General features: G+C 31.3%; 1 protein-coding gene across 1 annotated transcript in view; it reads left to right on the top strand.

Moving 5' to 3' along the window:
• Positions 1–453: 453 nt before the first annotated feature.
• The window catches only part of LOC108727190 (zinc finger FYVE domain-containing protein 9-like), a 56424-nt gene continuing 43048 nt past the window's right edge, over positions 454–13829 (top strand). Inside the window, exons 1-2 of the mRNA XM_018455188.1 lie at positions 454–969; positions 9168–11123. Of these exons, the coding sequence (XP_018310690.1) occupies positions 912–969; positions 9168–11123 (2014 nt within the window). The 5' untranslated portion in view covers positions 454–911. The remainder of the gene's footprint in view (positions 970–9167; positions 11124–13829) is intronic.

The following is a 13829-nucleotide window of genomic DNA, read 5'->3' as shown; positions in this document are numbered from 1 at the left end:
CCAATGAGCATCCAGCATAATGTCGCCATATTGATTTACATAAGATGCTCATTGGTCCAGCAATTTTATGTAAAGGTAAATTTTCACGAGTTGCTCAAACCGGCTGTTTCAACGAAAAAGGATCACGTAGTTCAAATTAGCTGCGTTCAGCAGACTCAACAGTTTTGCAACCGTTTTATGATTGTCTGCTGAGATAGGACCATTCTTCTAGATCTAAAAGTATGATCCAATCAGCGCGAAGGAAACTTCCAACAGTTGCAAAACAAACGTTCTGCTGGACAATCATAAAACGGTTGCAAAACTGTTGAGTCTGCTGAACGCAGCCATCGACGAATATCAAGCGTCCATTTTAATCACGCGATCCTTTTTATCGCTGAAACAGCCGGTTTGAGCAGCTCGTGAAAATTTACCTTTAGGTCCTAGTTCGTCATATGATAGAATATATGTAGTACATGTTACTTGCGTATATATGTAATACGCGCGATATAATGTTATATCGTTTTGTAAGTCATTTTAAAAACGAAGTCAAAGTGATTCCGATTAATTTCAATATCGCGAGTGCTTAATTTTTTTCAAGACATAAGTGTCATGTCTCAATCGAATTCGACGATTGTTGAACGGAGCGGGTCTGAGTTACGCGTACATTACATCTGATGCAGAATATTGGTGTAAACTGTTTCTCTTGTTTAGGAAGCAAGTTAAAGCAGATGTTCCAGGAACATGCGTTAATTGTTGAAACGTGAATCGTACCAATTACATTATACTGGTTATACATTGAAAGCCACATTTCAATCATGGAGGTTATCGATATCAATTAATGTTAATGGAATTATATATACGACTAATGAAAATTGGATAGAGTTGATAAATTTATTTAGTGAAAACACGAGTTGGAAACACATTGTGGTATCATGGAGAAATTTATGATCGACTTAGACAAAGTCCTTAATGACTTCGAATTCAACGAAGGTATACATTTTCGAAGAAAATCAATTTAAATAAGTTGTTGGAGAATCCTTTGTATATTTGAAATTTTCAAGTTTATACTTTAAAATATACTATTTTCTATGTTTTTCTGTGTTTAAATAGAATTTGTATTTCAATAAAAAATATACTTTTCCTCTATTTTTTAAAATGAGAAATTATATACTAGAAACTTGAAGTTTAATCTTTAGAGGGGATAAGAAGGTCTATTTTTTAAATCATGTAGCTTTTATGTAAGATTTATTATAATTCATTCTATTCCATGTCTCAGAATATAACACTGTTTCATTATAATGATTTTCTATAATGATAATATCAATATTTAACAGTTGACAAATCTTTCAAAGACTTATTGTAAGAGGTTTTTGGGTTTGCATTATATTCAAATTTGATACAAAAATTTAAAATTGAAAATGACAGATCTAATATGGTGACTTTCCAATTGCAAAAATAAATTATAAAACTAAAGATGTTTTCGGGTACGGTCAATGTAATATTATAAATGCTCTAAAGCGTTTTTTGACTGTGATCAATTCGTAAAATTATCTCTTCTAATTGGTCAACCAAATGCTTTGAAGCATTTATAGTGAGACTTTAGCATTGTTCATTTTGTCTCTCGGGAGTTGCTCGGGGTCGCTCCGAATAAACCCAGTATACTTGAAACGTAGGATTCACACTACGTACGACATTCGTCATATGTAGTGTGAATCCTACGTTTCAAGTATACTGGGTTTATTCGGAGCGACCCTGAGCAGCTCCCGAGAAACAAAACGAACAATGCTTTTGATCGCAGCCTTTGACATTGAAAAATAAAGCCCCAGACACATGCGAGGGAATAGCAGTAGCGATAGAAATAACACGATTTGGTAAATGTTCAGAAAAGTGGTACCATCCCCAATGACCTTGACCTTGATATATGTTGTCAAGGTCATGGCTCTGAGTGACCCTCCGACAGGTTTTAGGTGTTCGGACGACGATCGCTGTTCGTTAAAAAGTTATTAACAAAAAAAGTTTGAAAACTGATGTCTCGTTTTAACCATATGAAACAAAAAAATCTCTGCTTTAAAATAGATTTCCTGGGTCATGACCTTGACAACATATGTCAAGGTCAAGGTCATTGGGGATGGCGCCTCTTTTCTGAACATTTACCCACGATTTCAACCTATCAGAAATCGGATATACCAAAATATACAGTTTCTGATAGATAATTTCTATCGCTATTCCCTCGTATTGTGTGGGGCTTAATAGCGTTTTCCACTGAGAGAGCTAGTGCAACACTAGCGCTCATTCGAGTGCAATTATATTATTCCATTGTTAAATGGAATGTTAATTAAAATTAGTTCATGTATTTTCACTATTTTCAGTGTTTAATGTTTCACCGACAAAATTGATGCAAAAAAGTTGCACTGAGTCCAACTTTTTCTCTACCGTCTTTAAAGACCAGTGCAAGTTAAAATTGACTATGGCTGCGTTCAGCAAAGAAAACTAATCAGTTAGCGCTTAGTGATTCTTAAATATAATTGGTTCCTACACTTACAAAGGAATGACGCGAGGTGTTTTTCCTCGATTGCTCTGAATTTTTGCTAGTAAATTGGGTATCAAAAACAAATTGACACATATTTTGCCATTTGCACAGACACTCAATAGTTTAAGATATAAAATTGGTCGGATTACACTCTTAAAACTCTAGATCGCCGGTTTAAATGTCAGTAGTGATATTTTTTTTAAATGTTAGTATGTTTTACAATTTATAAATAATTTCTAAAAGCATTTAGAAAATTTAAAAATACTTATAAACATTTTAGAAAAATTTAGAAACATTTAGAAAAAAGTGACATTAATCGAATTAATATATAAATTGTTTTTGGATGAAAAATCCTTTAAAATTATTTTTTGTTTTTCTGATTAAAAATGACGTGAAAGACGTATTTTTTCTACAGGTAAAGTTTTAAAAAATGTAAAAAAGTAAAAAAATGTCACTACTTAGATTTGAACCAGCGATCTAGAGTTTTAAGGCCCAGTTCCACAACTCACAGTTAACTCTTAATCGAGGTCCAACTTGTTTCTTATCTCTTTCCAATTCTAGAATTGGAAAGAGACAATGAATAAGTTGAACCTCGCGGTTAAGAGTTAACCCTGAGTTGTGGAATTGGGCCTCAGAGTGTCCGACCAGTTTCATAACTTAATATCTCTTAAACTATTGAGTGTCTGAGCAAATGGCAAAATACGTGACGATTTTTTTTCGATGCCCAACCTATTGGCAAAAATTCAGAGCAATCGAAGAAAAATACCTCGCGTTGTTCCCTTGTTAGATCCAGTGAAGAATTAAAGGTAAGAATCAATCATATTAAAGAATCTCTAAGTGCTAACTGATTATTTTTTTCTGCTGAACGCAGTCAATGTTTACACGACTCGATTTACGCCTAAGTTATAACATCGATGTTATGAAACTGTCAATCATACTACTGTCAATCATACAACTGCCAATCATACAACTGCCAATCATAGCTATTCCTTTGAAGAACGACTGATTGGCCAATTTCCTAACATCGATGTTGTAACTTCGGCGTAAATCGAGCTCAAAGACAGAGAATGGTAATGGATTGCGCGATCCGTATCTAACAAGGGAAGTTTCACAACTGTCCGGAACCGATTTGATTCTCCATGAAGTATGTTGTTAAACACGAACATCTAAGAGACACGTATTTTTTTATACGTGCGTTAACTCATGTTTAAGGGGTGAAATACCTCTTTGAAAAATATTTCTATTTTGAGCCGAATACCGTCGGAAGTGTAAAAGATGGAAAAAAATTTTTATGAGCCAATGTACCCCATTCCTGCATCTGATTTTGATTGTTTTATTATATAATAACATATTACCATTGTTACACAAAATAACGTGTTGTATACTAACAAACACTTTTTTTTAACTAATAATACTTAGATTTCCTTTTTTAAGCCGAAAGACATTCATACGAAATTATTAGGCGAGCGGTTTTACCCCTAAAAAGTCGCTTAGAAAATGCATTAACCGACCAATCGTCTGACTGAACGTTCTACAGACTGAAAATGAATTCGATTTCTTATATTATTCTGCGAAAAAATATCTATATACACTTTATTTTTTTAAGTGGTCGTTGAAAAGTTATAAACAATTTTTTAAAAAAATCTAAACTTCGAATAAAAGTTCCGAAAAAATTACATAAGTTTAATTAGATCACAATGAACATTTGTTGTCTCTTAGACTTTTTTTTTTCAAAAGCAGTAGTTTTCAAGATAAGAAAATTTGATTTATAGTCAAAATTTGAAAAATGACTACCTTTACGATTTTTTTTCTCGCAAACTAAGTCTTCCCTACCTTAAGTAAGAGCTAGTACGGACAGAGCGTGAATGAGGTAAAACCGGAAATGAGTTTGTGTAATAATCTGCTACACAGCCAGGCATTCTAACTTGACAAATATGTCTTCATTTCATTAAAATGATATATAATTTCAATGCGATCCTTCACCATTCATTTATTCTTTTCATTTATATTTTATCTTAAAAAACAACGATTTTAAAACATTTGTTCAACATAGTTATTTAATCGGTTCTTAAAAAACGTTTTTAAAATAACTTTAAGCGGTTTTAAACAAAAATAACCATTCCTAAACATTTTATAAATGTTGTTGTTCTATTTGGGATATTAAATATATTATATTATTCCAATTAATTTCATAAACAATAATATTGTTTTCAGTTTCAGTGTATGTAGTAATTCTATGCAATAATATACACATTTTGAGTTTTTTTTTTAAATTTTAAAATTTAAGAAAAGTTAATAAAAAAGATTTTTGTAAGAAATAAATAAATCAGAATGTAAGTAATAAATAAATCAGAATATTATTATAAAATGAATAATTGAGTGATATGTGTGTTCCACTGAACCACACTAAATCTGCAATATTACTGCACTAGTGTAGATTTCATTGAAACCTAGCATGATGCTGGTGCTGTACCAGCACTCAGCTAGTGCTGAGTTTTCTCAGTGGAAAACGCTATAATACATTAAAAAGTATATATTAATCTTTAAGAACGTATGAAATAAAACAAATCAAATAAAATGTACGCAATACACAAGCGCGAATAAGGTTTATTAGTATACGTACATAAAGATGAAGCAGAAATTTTTCTTTGCAAGCATACATTGTCACTCGTAGTCACCTGGCTACTTTTAGTATTATCGGCTTTCTACAATAAAGACCTTGCCACATAGAAAAACTCAAGACATAAAACTTAGGTAGTAAGGGAATCAACATGTAAGGTCACTTTTTCAAAATTTGAAAAAAATAAGCAGAGTTCTGATTGTCCTCTAGAGAGAAGAGTTCTAAAGTTCTCTATCAGCTTTAGAAAGGATTCCGTCTATTAAAGTGAAACAATATTTAAAGTATCAAGGGAGCCAACTTCACGATTCCGAATCTTTAAAGGACTATAATAACTTCTTTATTTTAATTCTAATTCTTTTATTTTAGCGTTTCGATCCGTATAGGATAATCGTTGGAACTTTTGGAGGGGGAAAGGGGCTACCAGAATTAAGCGGGGAATCCTATTATTTTAGCTAAAAACATGACAAAATTTGGGAATTTTTTTTTTAAGAAACTAGCAATTCAATTCATGTAAAATTTATACCATGTTTTTATTCATGTTTGAACAACTTACAGTTTTTTTTTTATTACATTCAATTGATAAATGTAAAAGTTATTAATAATCGAATATCACGTCGCGTGAAAATTCGTCGTCCACTGGTGTGCACGATATTAATCTTCCAGATAATCTGAAATAGAAAGATCAAACAACGATTTACTTTATACATATATAGTTTCAGTTTGATGAACAAAAATTAAAAAAAAAAAAGAATTATTGCGGAAATGGTGAATTTTCAAATCAGCACCATGATCTTTAGTGCTGATCATAGTGCTGATTTGAAAATTCACCATTTCCGCAATAATTCTTTTTTTTTTTAATTTTTGTTCATCAAACTGAAACTATATATGTATAAAGTAAATCGTTGTTTGATCTTTCTATTTCAGATTATCTGGAAGATTAATATCGTGCACACCAGTGGACGACGAATTTTTACGCGACGTGATATTCGATTATTAATAACTTTTACATTTATCAATTGAATGTAATAAAAAAAAAAACTGTAAGTTGTTCAAACATGAATAAAAACATGGTATAAATTTTACATGAATTGAATTGCTAGTTTCTTAAAAAAAAAATTCTCAAATTTTGTCATATTTTTAGCTAAATAGTTTTCGAATTTTTCTAAATCTACACAGATCGAACATTTTTTTTTCGGAAATCCGATATTCTGATACGAGTTGTAGCCCCGAAGAATTCTAAGGATTATTAAGAACCTGTGCGCTGAAATCGATAACTGAAGAGCTTTAGAACTCTGAAGTCTCCGTTTTCGGAGACTTTAGTGTTCTAAATTCTTTTACTTTAAACTAAAGTCTTGGCACATATATAAACTTAAGACATAAGATTTAAGCAGTAAATCCTGATCTACAATAGGTGTTTTAAGCCTTAAGCCATAAGAAATTGACCAATTACAATCAAATCCGAGGAGAATAATCGACTGTGATTCGCCCATTTCTTATGACTTAAGGCTTAAAATCCTATTGTAGGATCCGAGGTAAGGAAATCATTATGGATTCGCTATTACTTACGTTATGGTTTTACGGTCTTGTGATTGGTTAATTCATTTGCTGCTTAAGTCTTACATCTTAAGTTTTTTGGGCTAGGTCCACAACCTTGCTTTAGGCTAGGTCCACAACTTTGCTTTAAGAGGCTATAAATCGTAGTTTTAAGTTGTAAATGATGATATATCGGCCACAGAACTTATGCTTTTAGGCCATAAGAATTGGGTTTTGCTCAATTCGCTTAAATCTAATGGTTAAAGTCTAAGTCCGGATCTACAATAGGTGTTTTAAGTTTTAAGTCGTAAGAAATTGACCAATTACAATCGAATTCGAGGAGAATAATCGACTATGATTTGTCCATTTCTTATGGCTTAAGGCTTAAAACCCTATTGTAGATCCGGGGTAAAGGCTATGCAAAAACAGTTAAAAAAAACAGAAATTATTGCCACTTAATCTCTTTCGACTTTTTGACTTAAGGCTCTTATGTGCCTAGCCTTATGTGCCATGGCTTTTAGTCACTAGAACTTTGTTTTGCGGTCGCAGCTATTTTTTGATCATTAAGGATAATTATTAGAACTCTTTGGGAGGGGGGAGGAGAGGAGCTATCAAAACTTTGATTTCTAATAAAAATAAAAAAAAAATTTTTTTATCTATTTTTGTATATCGGAAATTGGTATTTTTTTAGAGTTCTGGTAGCTACCCAAAGAGTTCTATTGATTATCCTATATGACAGGGTTGGCAAAAATCTAATTTTTTCAGAAAAACCCAAATTTTTGGGGTTTTTGTAGGTTTTTGTAGTTTGTGAGTTTAGAGTTCTATGACTCTAGTACAGCCATCTATTGTTTTAAAAGCGTAGTGTCTGTTCGACAAAAACGTAACCTTAAAAAGTCATCTAACAGATACTACCAGGATTTAGGACCAGGATTTTGTTAATATCATTTATGTTGGTTCTTAAATCAGGCTGGTGATAGTCTACCTTACAATACTATTGCAATTATTAAGCGTAATATTATCTATATTTTTTTCGTAGACTGATATAATTATTCAGTTATATTATATACAATATATTATGTAACTTATATAACTTATATATGTATTATGAGTTTAATAAATTGATAATTGAGTGAAAAATATATTACTTTTATCGAGTTTTTGTTTAAAAATGCGAAAATATATTAATATTAAATAAAACAATGAAATTTGACATGCATCTGGATTTTTGTAATTTGTACTTGGATTTTTGTAAACTGGATTTTTCTGTGTCAACTCTACTATATGGATCGAAACGCTAAGATAAAAGATAAAAAAGGTATAGCCATTCAAAGTTTCGGAATCGGGAAGTTGCCTCTTCCCCTCCCCCCCCCCGATATTTCAAGTGGTGTTTTCACTTCTTTAATTGACGAAACTTTTTCTAAATTTGATAGAGAACAGTAGAACTTTTTGGGGGATAATCAGAACTCTGCTTATTTTTTTTTAATTTTGAAAAAGTGGGGCTAGCTTCACAGAGGTCATGTAAGGGCTATAGAGGGCCCGCATATATTTTCCGTAAGTCCAGATCTACAATAGGTGTCTTAAGCTTTAAGCCGTAAGAAATTGACCAATTATAATCGAATTCGAGGCGAACAATCGACTATGATTCGTCCATTTCTTATGGCTTAAGGTTTAAAACACCTATTGTAGATCTGGATTTATGGTTACTGTTACAGAAATTTTGTCTGGGGCAGCCTTAAAAACTTATTGTAGATCCGGGCTACTAGTAAGACGTACCGTACGAGTTGGTCAATCAGAGCTGAAAGTTTTTAAAAAAAAGTTCTTGACTGATTAGCTAATTCTTACGGTACGTCTTACAATTACTATTATGGAAAATGTGTTCGGGTCCCTATAGTACATAATAAAACTTAAGAGTAAGAGACGTAAGTAGTAAGGAAGTCAATATGTTGGATTTGTTATTGCTTACATTAGTAAGAGTGGTCTTATGGTCTCTACTATGATGGCCAATTCGATTACTGTTTAAATTTTACGTCTGAAGTTTTTCTATGTGTCATGAGGCCTGTTCTTTTTGGCTGAACTTTTGCACCAGTTCATCTTTCTTTCTCTTCTTTCCTCCTGGAGAGAAAAGGAAGAAAGATGAACTAGTGCAAAAGTTCAGCTAAAAAGAACAGACCTATTGCCATGGCACAGAAAAAAATTAAGTATTAAAACGTAAACAGTAACATATAATTGGCCAATTATAGTAGGGACGTAAGGGCCCTCATCTATACAGTGAAATTTTTAGAATTAACATGACCCGCTTCTGATTATCGCGAAAAAATCCTTCGAGGGCGAATAATGTCATTCCAACTGTTTTAAAGTCGAGGTTTCTCCCTTTAAAATATCCAGAAAAATTTGCAGGTTTCAAAGTAATCCCCTAATTGTTGTGCGTAGTGTATATTGCAGATAAACTGTTTTGAATAAAAATTTTAATTAATAATATAAAATTTTATACGATTATTTTTTCAGATTGCGCAGAGCAAATAGCGTCAGTCGCAACTTCTACGATCAAAGCTTTAGCTGTGGAGAAGCATACTAATGAATCTGTGGTTCCGAAAATATGTAACTTTAATTCTGAGAAAGGCGTAACAACTGATGTAGTACCGTCTCTTGAAGACTGTAGAGATACTCAACCAACAGACATTGACTCCAAATATTCATTAACTGAAAAGGAAATAGTGTTTATATCGGAGAGTAGAGAATCCGTAAATAATTTCTATACACATGATCGTATCAATGATACTTCAATTGGACAGAAATCATGTGTTCATACTTATACTGATTTTGATGAAGTATCTTCAACGATGTATAATACATCACAAAACTTAATGCAGGAACAACAAAATGCAAGTAGTGATTCGAAAGATGGTGATAGATATGACAAAAAATTAAATCAACCAAATTTCAAGCCTAGCATCAGCAATGTGTTTAATAGTTTGAACGAATATATTAATGCTCCTACTGGAAGTTTAAATTATGTTGAGCCTATATTAGACAAAGACGATTTACTTGAAAGATCGACAGATGACGTAGTGGAGAAAGATTTTAAATCGAACAGAGATGTAGCCATTAATGAACTTTCTTCAGTTTCAACGGAGAAAGGAATAATTAATGTAATTGACAAAAATATTTTGGACCATAAAAATATTTTACCGGTGGAATTAAGTAAGTTCGTCAAAGTTGAAATTAATAACAAACAGGATAATATTATGTTTCATCATCCTATTTCAATACAGTCTGAAGAAAATAATTCTATAATTTCTGTACCAAACACGGCCATCTCGAATCATAATGATGCGGAATTGTCTAGTAACAAAGGTGATGTAGATAAAAAGGTCATAGCTAATGATACATTTAAAGAAAATTCTGATAGTATTATTAGCAAACGAAAGCAGTTAGACTTGGATAGGCGAAATTCCATCGACAAATATACATTTGTTGAAAATAAAGAAAGCATAGTGGAGACTAAAAAGTTGGATAAAAATATAACAAGCAGCGAAATTCAAGATAATGATATAGAAACAACTAAAAGTGATATCTTCTCTAATGTACGTATGGTACGTACAATTGATATCAGCGACGACTTTTCTGAAGAAGAATTAAATCAGTATTTATTAGAGTTAGAGAAAGAAGAAAGATCTAAGACGGACAATATATCACTTTCGGATAATACCTGGTTGTCACAATCATATGAATTGAGAAGAGATAGAGAAAAGAATGTCAGTCATTGTCAACGAGATAACGAAGATGTTAATGAAGCGCCGATATTCGAGAAAATTATGATAGGCGAACTTCCAAAAATATCACAGGAGGAATTTCACAAGACGAAAAAATTTCCTATAATTGATTATAACACGAATATATGTAATGAAAATATAGTCGACGTAAAATGTAATAATACAGTAAAATTTGATTTAAAAAATAATCAACTAAAATATACAAAAAGTAATGAGCTAGATAAGACGACAAAAGATAACCATGTAACTGAAATAATCGGTCAAGATGTAGCAATACAAGAGAGTACCTTACAACCTACATATATCGCTGTTCAAGAGAAAATTTCATCGAAATTTGAAAATATTGGAGAACAGTTGTGTAGTAATAATATGGTACAGAAATTACAACAAGGTTCTAACAGAGACATTCTATCACAAGATTACAACAGCGATACTTTATTAAATTTATCAGAAAACAAAGGTCGTGAAAAGAAAGTATACTGTCAAGATATTACTGAGAATAATAAAGATGTTTTTGTGGTACATGAGACCAGCGTACATGACAATGAGAACATATCCAAGATGGAAACTGTATCTAAAATTAGTGATACTCATACAAGAGGAAATGATCAAGAATCCGAAAAACCAATCCGTCCTCAGACATTAGATATTGTATTGACGCATGATAAAAATGATTCCCATACATTCGGTACGTTGTTTTAGTTTTACTTTTAAATTTTCTTTATTATATAAATTGCTCAATATTTGAACGGTTAAATTTAATATACTGGATGTCCCGCATTTGGAGTACAGAACATGATACTACAGGGGTGATACTTTATGCTAAAACAAACAACTTTTTCCTTTAGCAAAATTGCGTCCGATAAATAATTTTTGCGCTTATTTATTAACTTCAACCTGTTCTTCTGCAAAAACTACTTGTCAGACGCAATTTTGCAAAAGGAAAAAATTGTTTCTTTTAGCATAAAGTATCATGTCCTGTACTCCGAATGCGAGAATTTCGGGATATATATACACCCTGTATATATATTCTATGTGTACTGTGTACGAATAAGAAAATGTTATATACATATGTATATGTATATTATACATCAGAAGCTTTATGTAGAAATTATAAAGATATTTTAAAAATATAAAACGATTAAAAGGGCCTAACGGAATAAGTATGGTGAAAATGCCCCCACGGCTTTTTGATCTTTTTTTCTAAAGTAATTTATATAAAAAGACGCTTACATATCAAATTTTAGATTTCTATATGGAGACGTAATCAAGTTAGAGCGAAAAAACTATTTTTTTACAATTTTCCGATTTTAATTTAGTAAAATATCGAATAAAATTCTGAAAAAATTCTGAAAAGTCAATTACACCTAGATATCAATGAGGATATTTTTTTTTCTTTTTGGTGCGAATTTCAATTCTAATAAAATGAAAATAACTTTTAAACATTGTTTTCATCCTGACTATGTTGATTTATCACCTTAAAAACAATTGCATATGAACTTCTCATTTTATATGGAATTTTATAGATAAATAAAATATTAGAGAGATGATAAAAATTGTTTGTGTCACTCATTTTTTCAAAAAATTAACGAGAAAATGTAAATTTAATTTTTTTAATGTGCCCCACCTTTTGAAAAAAATCTGAACAAAATATATTTTATAGGAAGTTGAACAAAGATTCACGTGCAATTTTTTTTAAGGTGGTAGATCAACGTAATTAGGGTAAAAAAATGTTTAAAAGTTATTTTCATTTTTTTAAAATCGAAATTCGCACCAAAAAAGAATGTTAAAAAATATCCTCTTTGATATCTTGGTGTAATTGATTTTTCAGAAATTTTCCAGAATTTTATTTGATTTTTTACTAAATTAAAATCGAAAAATTGTAAAACAAAATCGTTTTTTTGCTTTAACTTGGTCACGTCTCCATATAGAATCTAAAATTTGATATGTAAGCGTTTTTTTATATAAATTCACTTAGAAAAAAAGTTAACTCAAAAAGTCGTGGGGGCATTTTCATTATACTTATTCCGCTAGGCCTTTTTATAACTATAATCAGAAAATCCATATTATTCAAGAAAAAATTTAGTCGACACAAACGAAAAGTAACATAACATCAACGTTGTAACTTCGCATTTTGTCAACAATATAAATGTAATATAACACATGGGGTGTTGTATAAAACCTTGTCTACAATTGCATACGCGTAATTGTAAGTGATTGTAGCTGTATGAATTGATCCATATTCTCATATTCGATTGTGATTGGTTAATTCTTACAATTACATTTACGCAATTGCAGAATGAGTTTAAGAGTTGGAGAGTCTATGGCTGCGTTCAGCAGAGAAAACTAATTAGCGCCTGATTCTTTAATATGTGATTCTTTAATATGATTCTTTAATATGATTATTTCAATATGGTTCTTGCCTTTATCTCTTCGCTGGATCTAAGTGTAGGAATCAATCATATTAAAGAATCATTAATCAGCCATTGGCTGTGTTCAGCAGAATGTTTATTTTATAATTGTTGGAAGTTTTCTTTGCTGATTGGATTATACTTTTAGATCCAGAAAAATGGTCCTGTATCAGCATACAATCATAAAACGGTTACAAAACTGTCACGTTCTGCTGAACACACCCTATAGAGACCTTTAGTTGGAGACGAACTTCTTTATGCGACAGAAATAATGGTTGAAATAGCGTTTTAATTGCGATATTTGTAATCAGGAAAGTTACCTGAGGGTTCATACAGAGCGATCTTTTTTAAAAAAGGCAAAATAGAAATTCATTCTGATATCTTAATTGATGTGTATTATAGTGCAGTTGAAGTGTACATAATTAAATTCCATGTAATTCGGACTTTAATTGTGTGCAAACTTACCTTTTTAAAAAAAAGGTAAAAAAAGCGCTAAGCGTGCATGCTTCTCGAATGGAAACCACCATTTGGGCCGGTTTCACCAACGTCAATTACTTAATCGGCCGTGGAACTGATGACTAATTGCGTTTGCTGTTTGATGAAATTTTTTGTATATGATACATTCCAACCCAAGTTATAATGGCTTTATTCCCCTTCAAAAATTATTACATGAAAATCATTCTATCACAAAATTTACTAAATCTAATGATATATGTATCATCTGTATAAAAGATTTGATATCAACAATTGTGGCGCCAAGTTAAATTCTGTTAATGTTCTTATTAAATCTAATGATATATGTATCATCTGTATAAAAGATTTGATATCAACAATTGTGGCGCCAAGTTAAATTCTGTTAATTTAATATCACAAAATTTACTAAATCTAATAATGTATATGTTTCATCTGTATAAAAGATTTGATATCAACAATTGTGGCGCCAAGTTAAATTCTGTTAATTTAATTAAATTTATCAAATTATT

The sequence above is a fragment of the Mycetomoellerius zeteki genome, unplaced genomic scaffold (assembly GCF_001594055.1).
Source record: "Mycetomoellerius zeteki isolate Tzet28-1 unplaced genomic scaffold, Tzet1.0 scaffold113, whole genome shotgun sequence".
Taxonomy (NCBI): Eukaryota; Metazoa; Arthropoda; class Insecta; order Hymenoptera; family Formicidae; genus Mycetomoellerius; species Mycetomoellerius zeteki.
The sequence above is the reverse complement of the archived record's forward strand: the minus strand, read 5'-3'. Positions and strand labels throughout refer to the sequence as shown.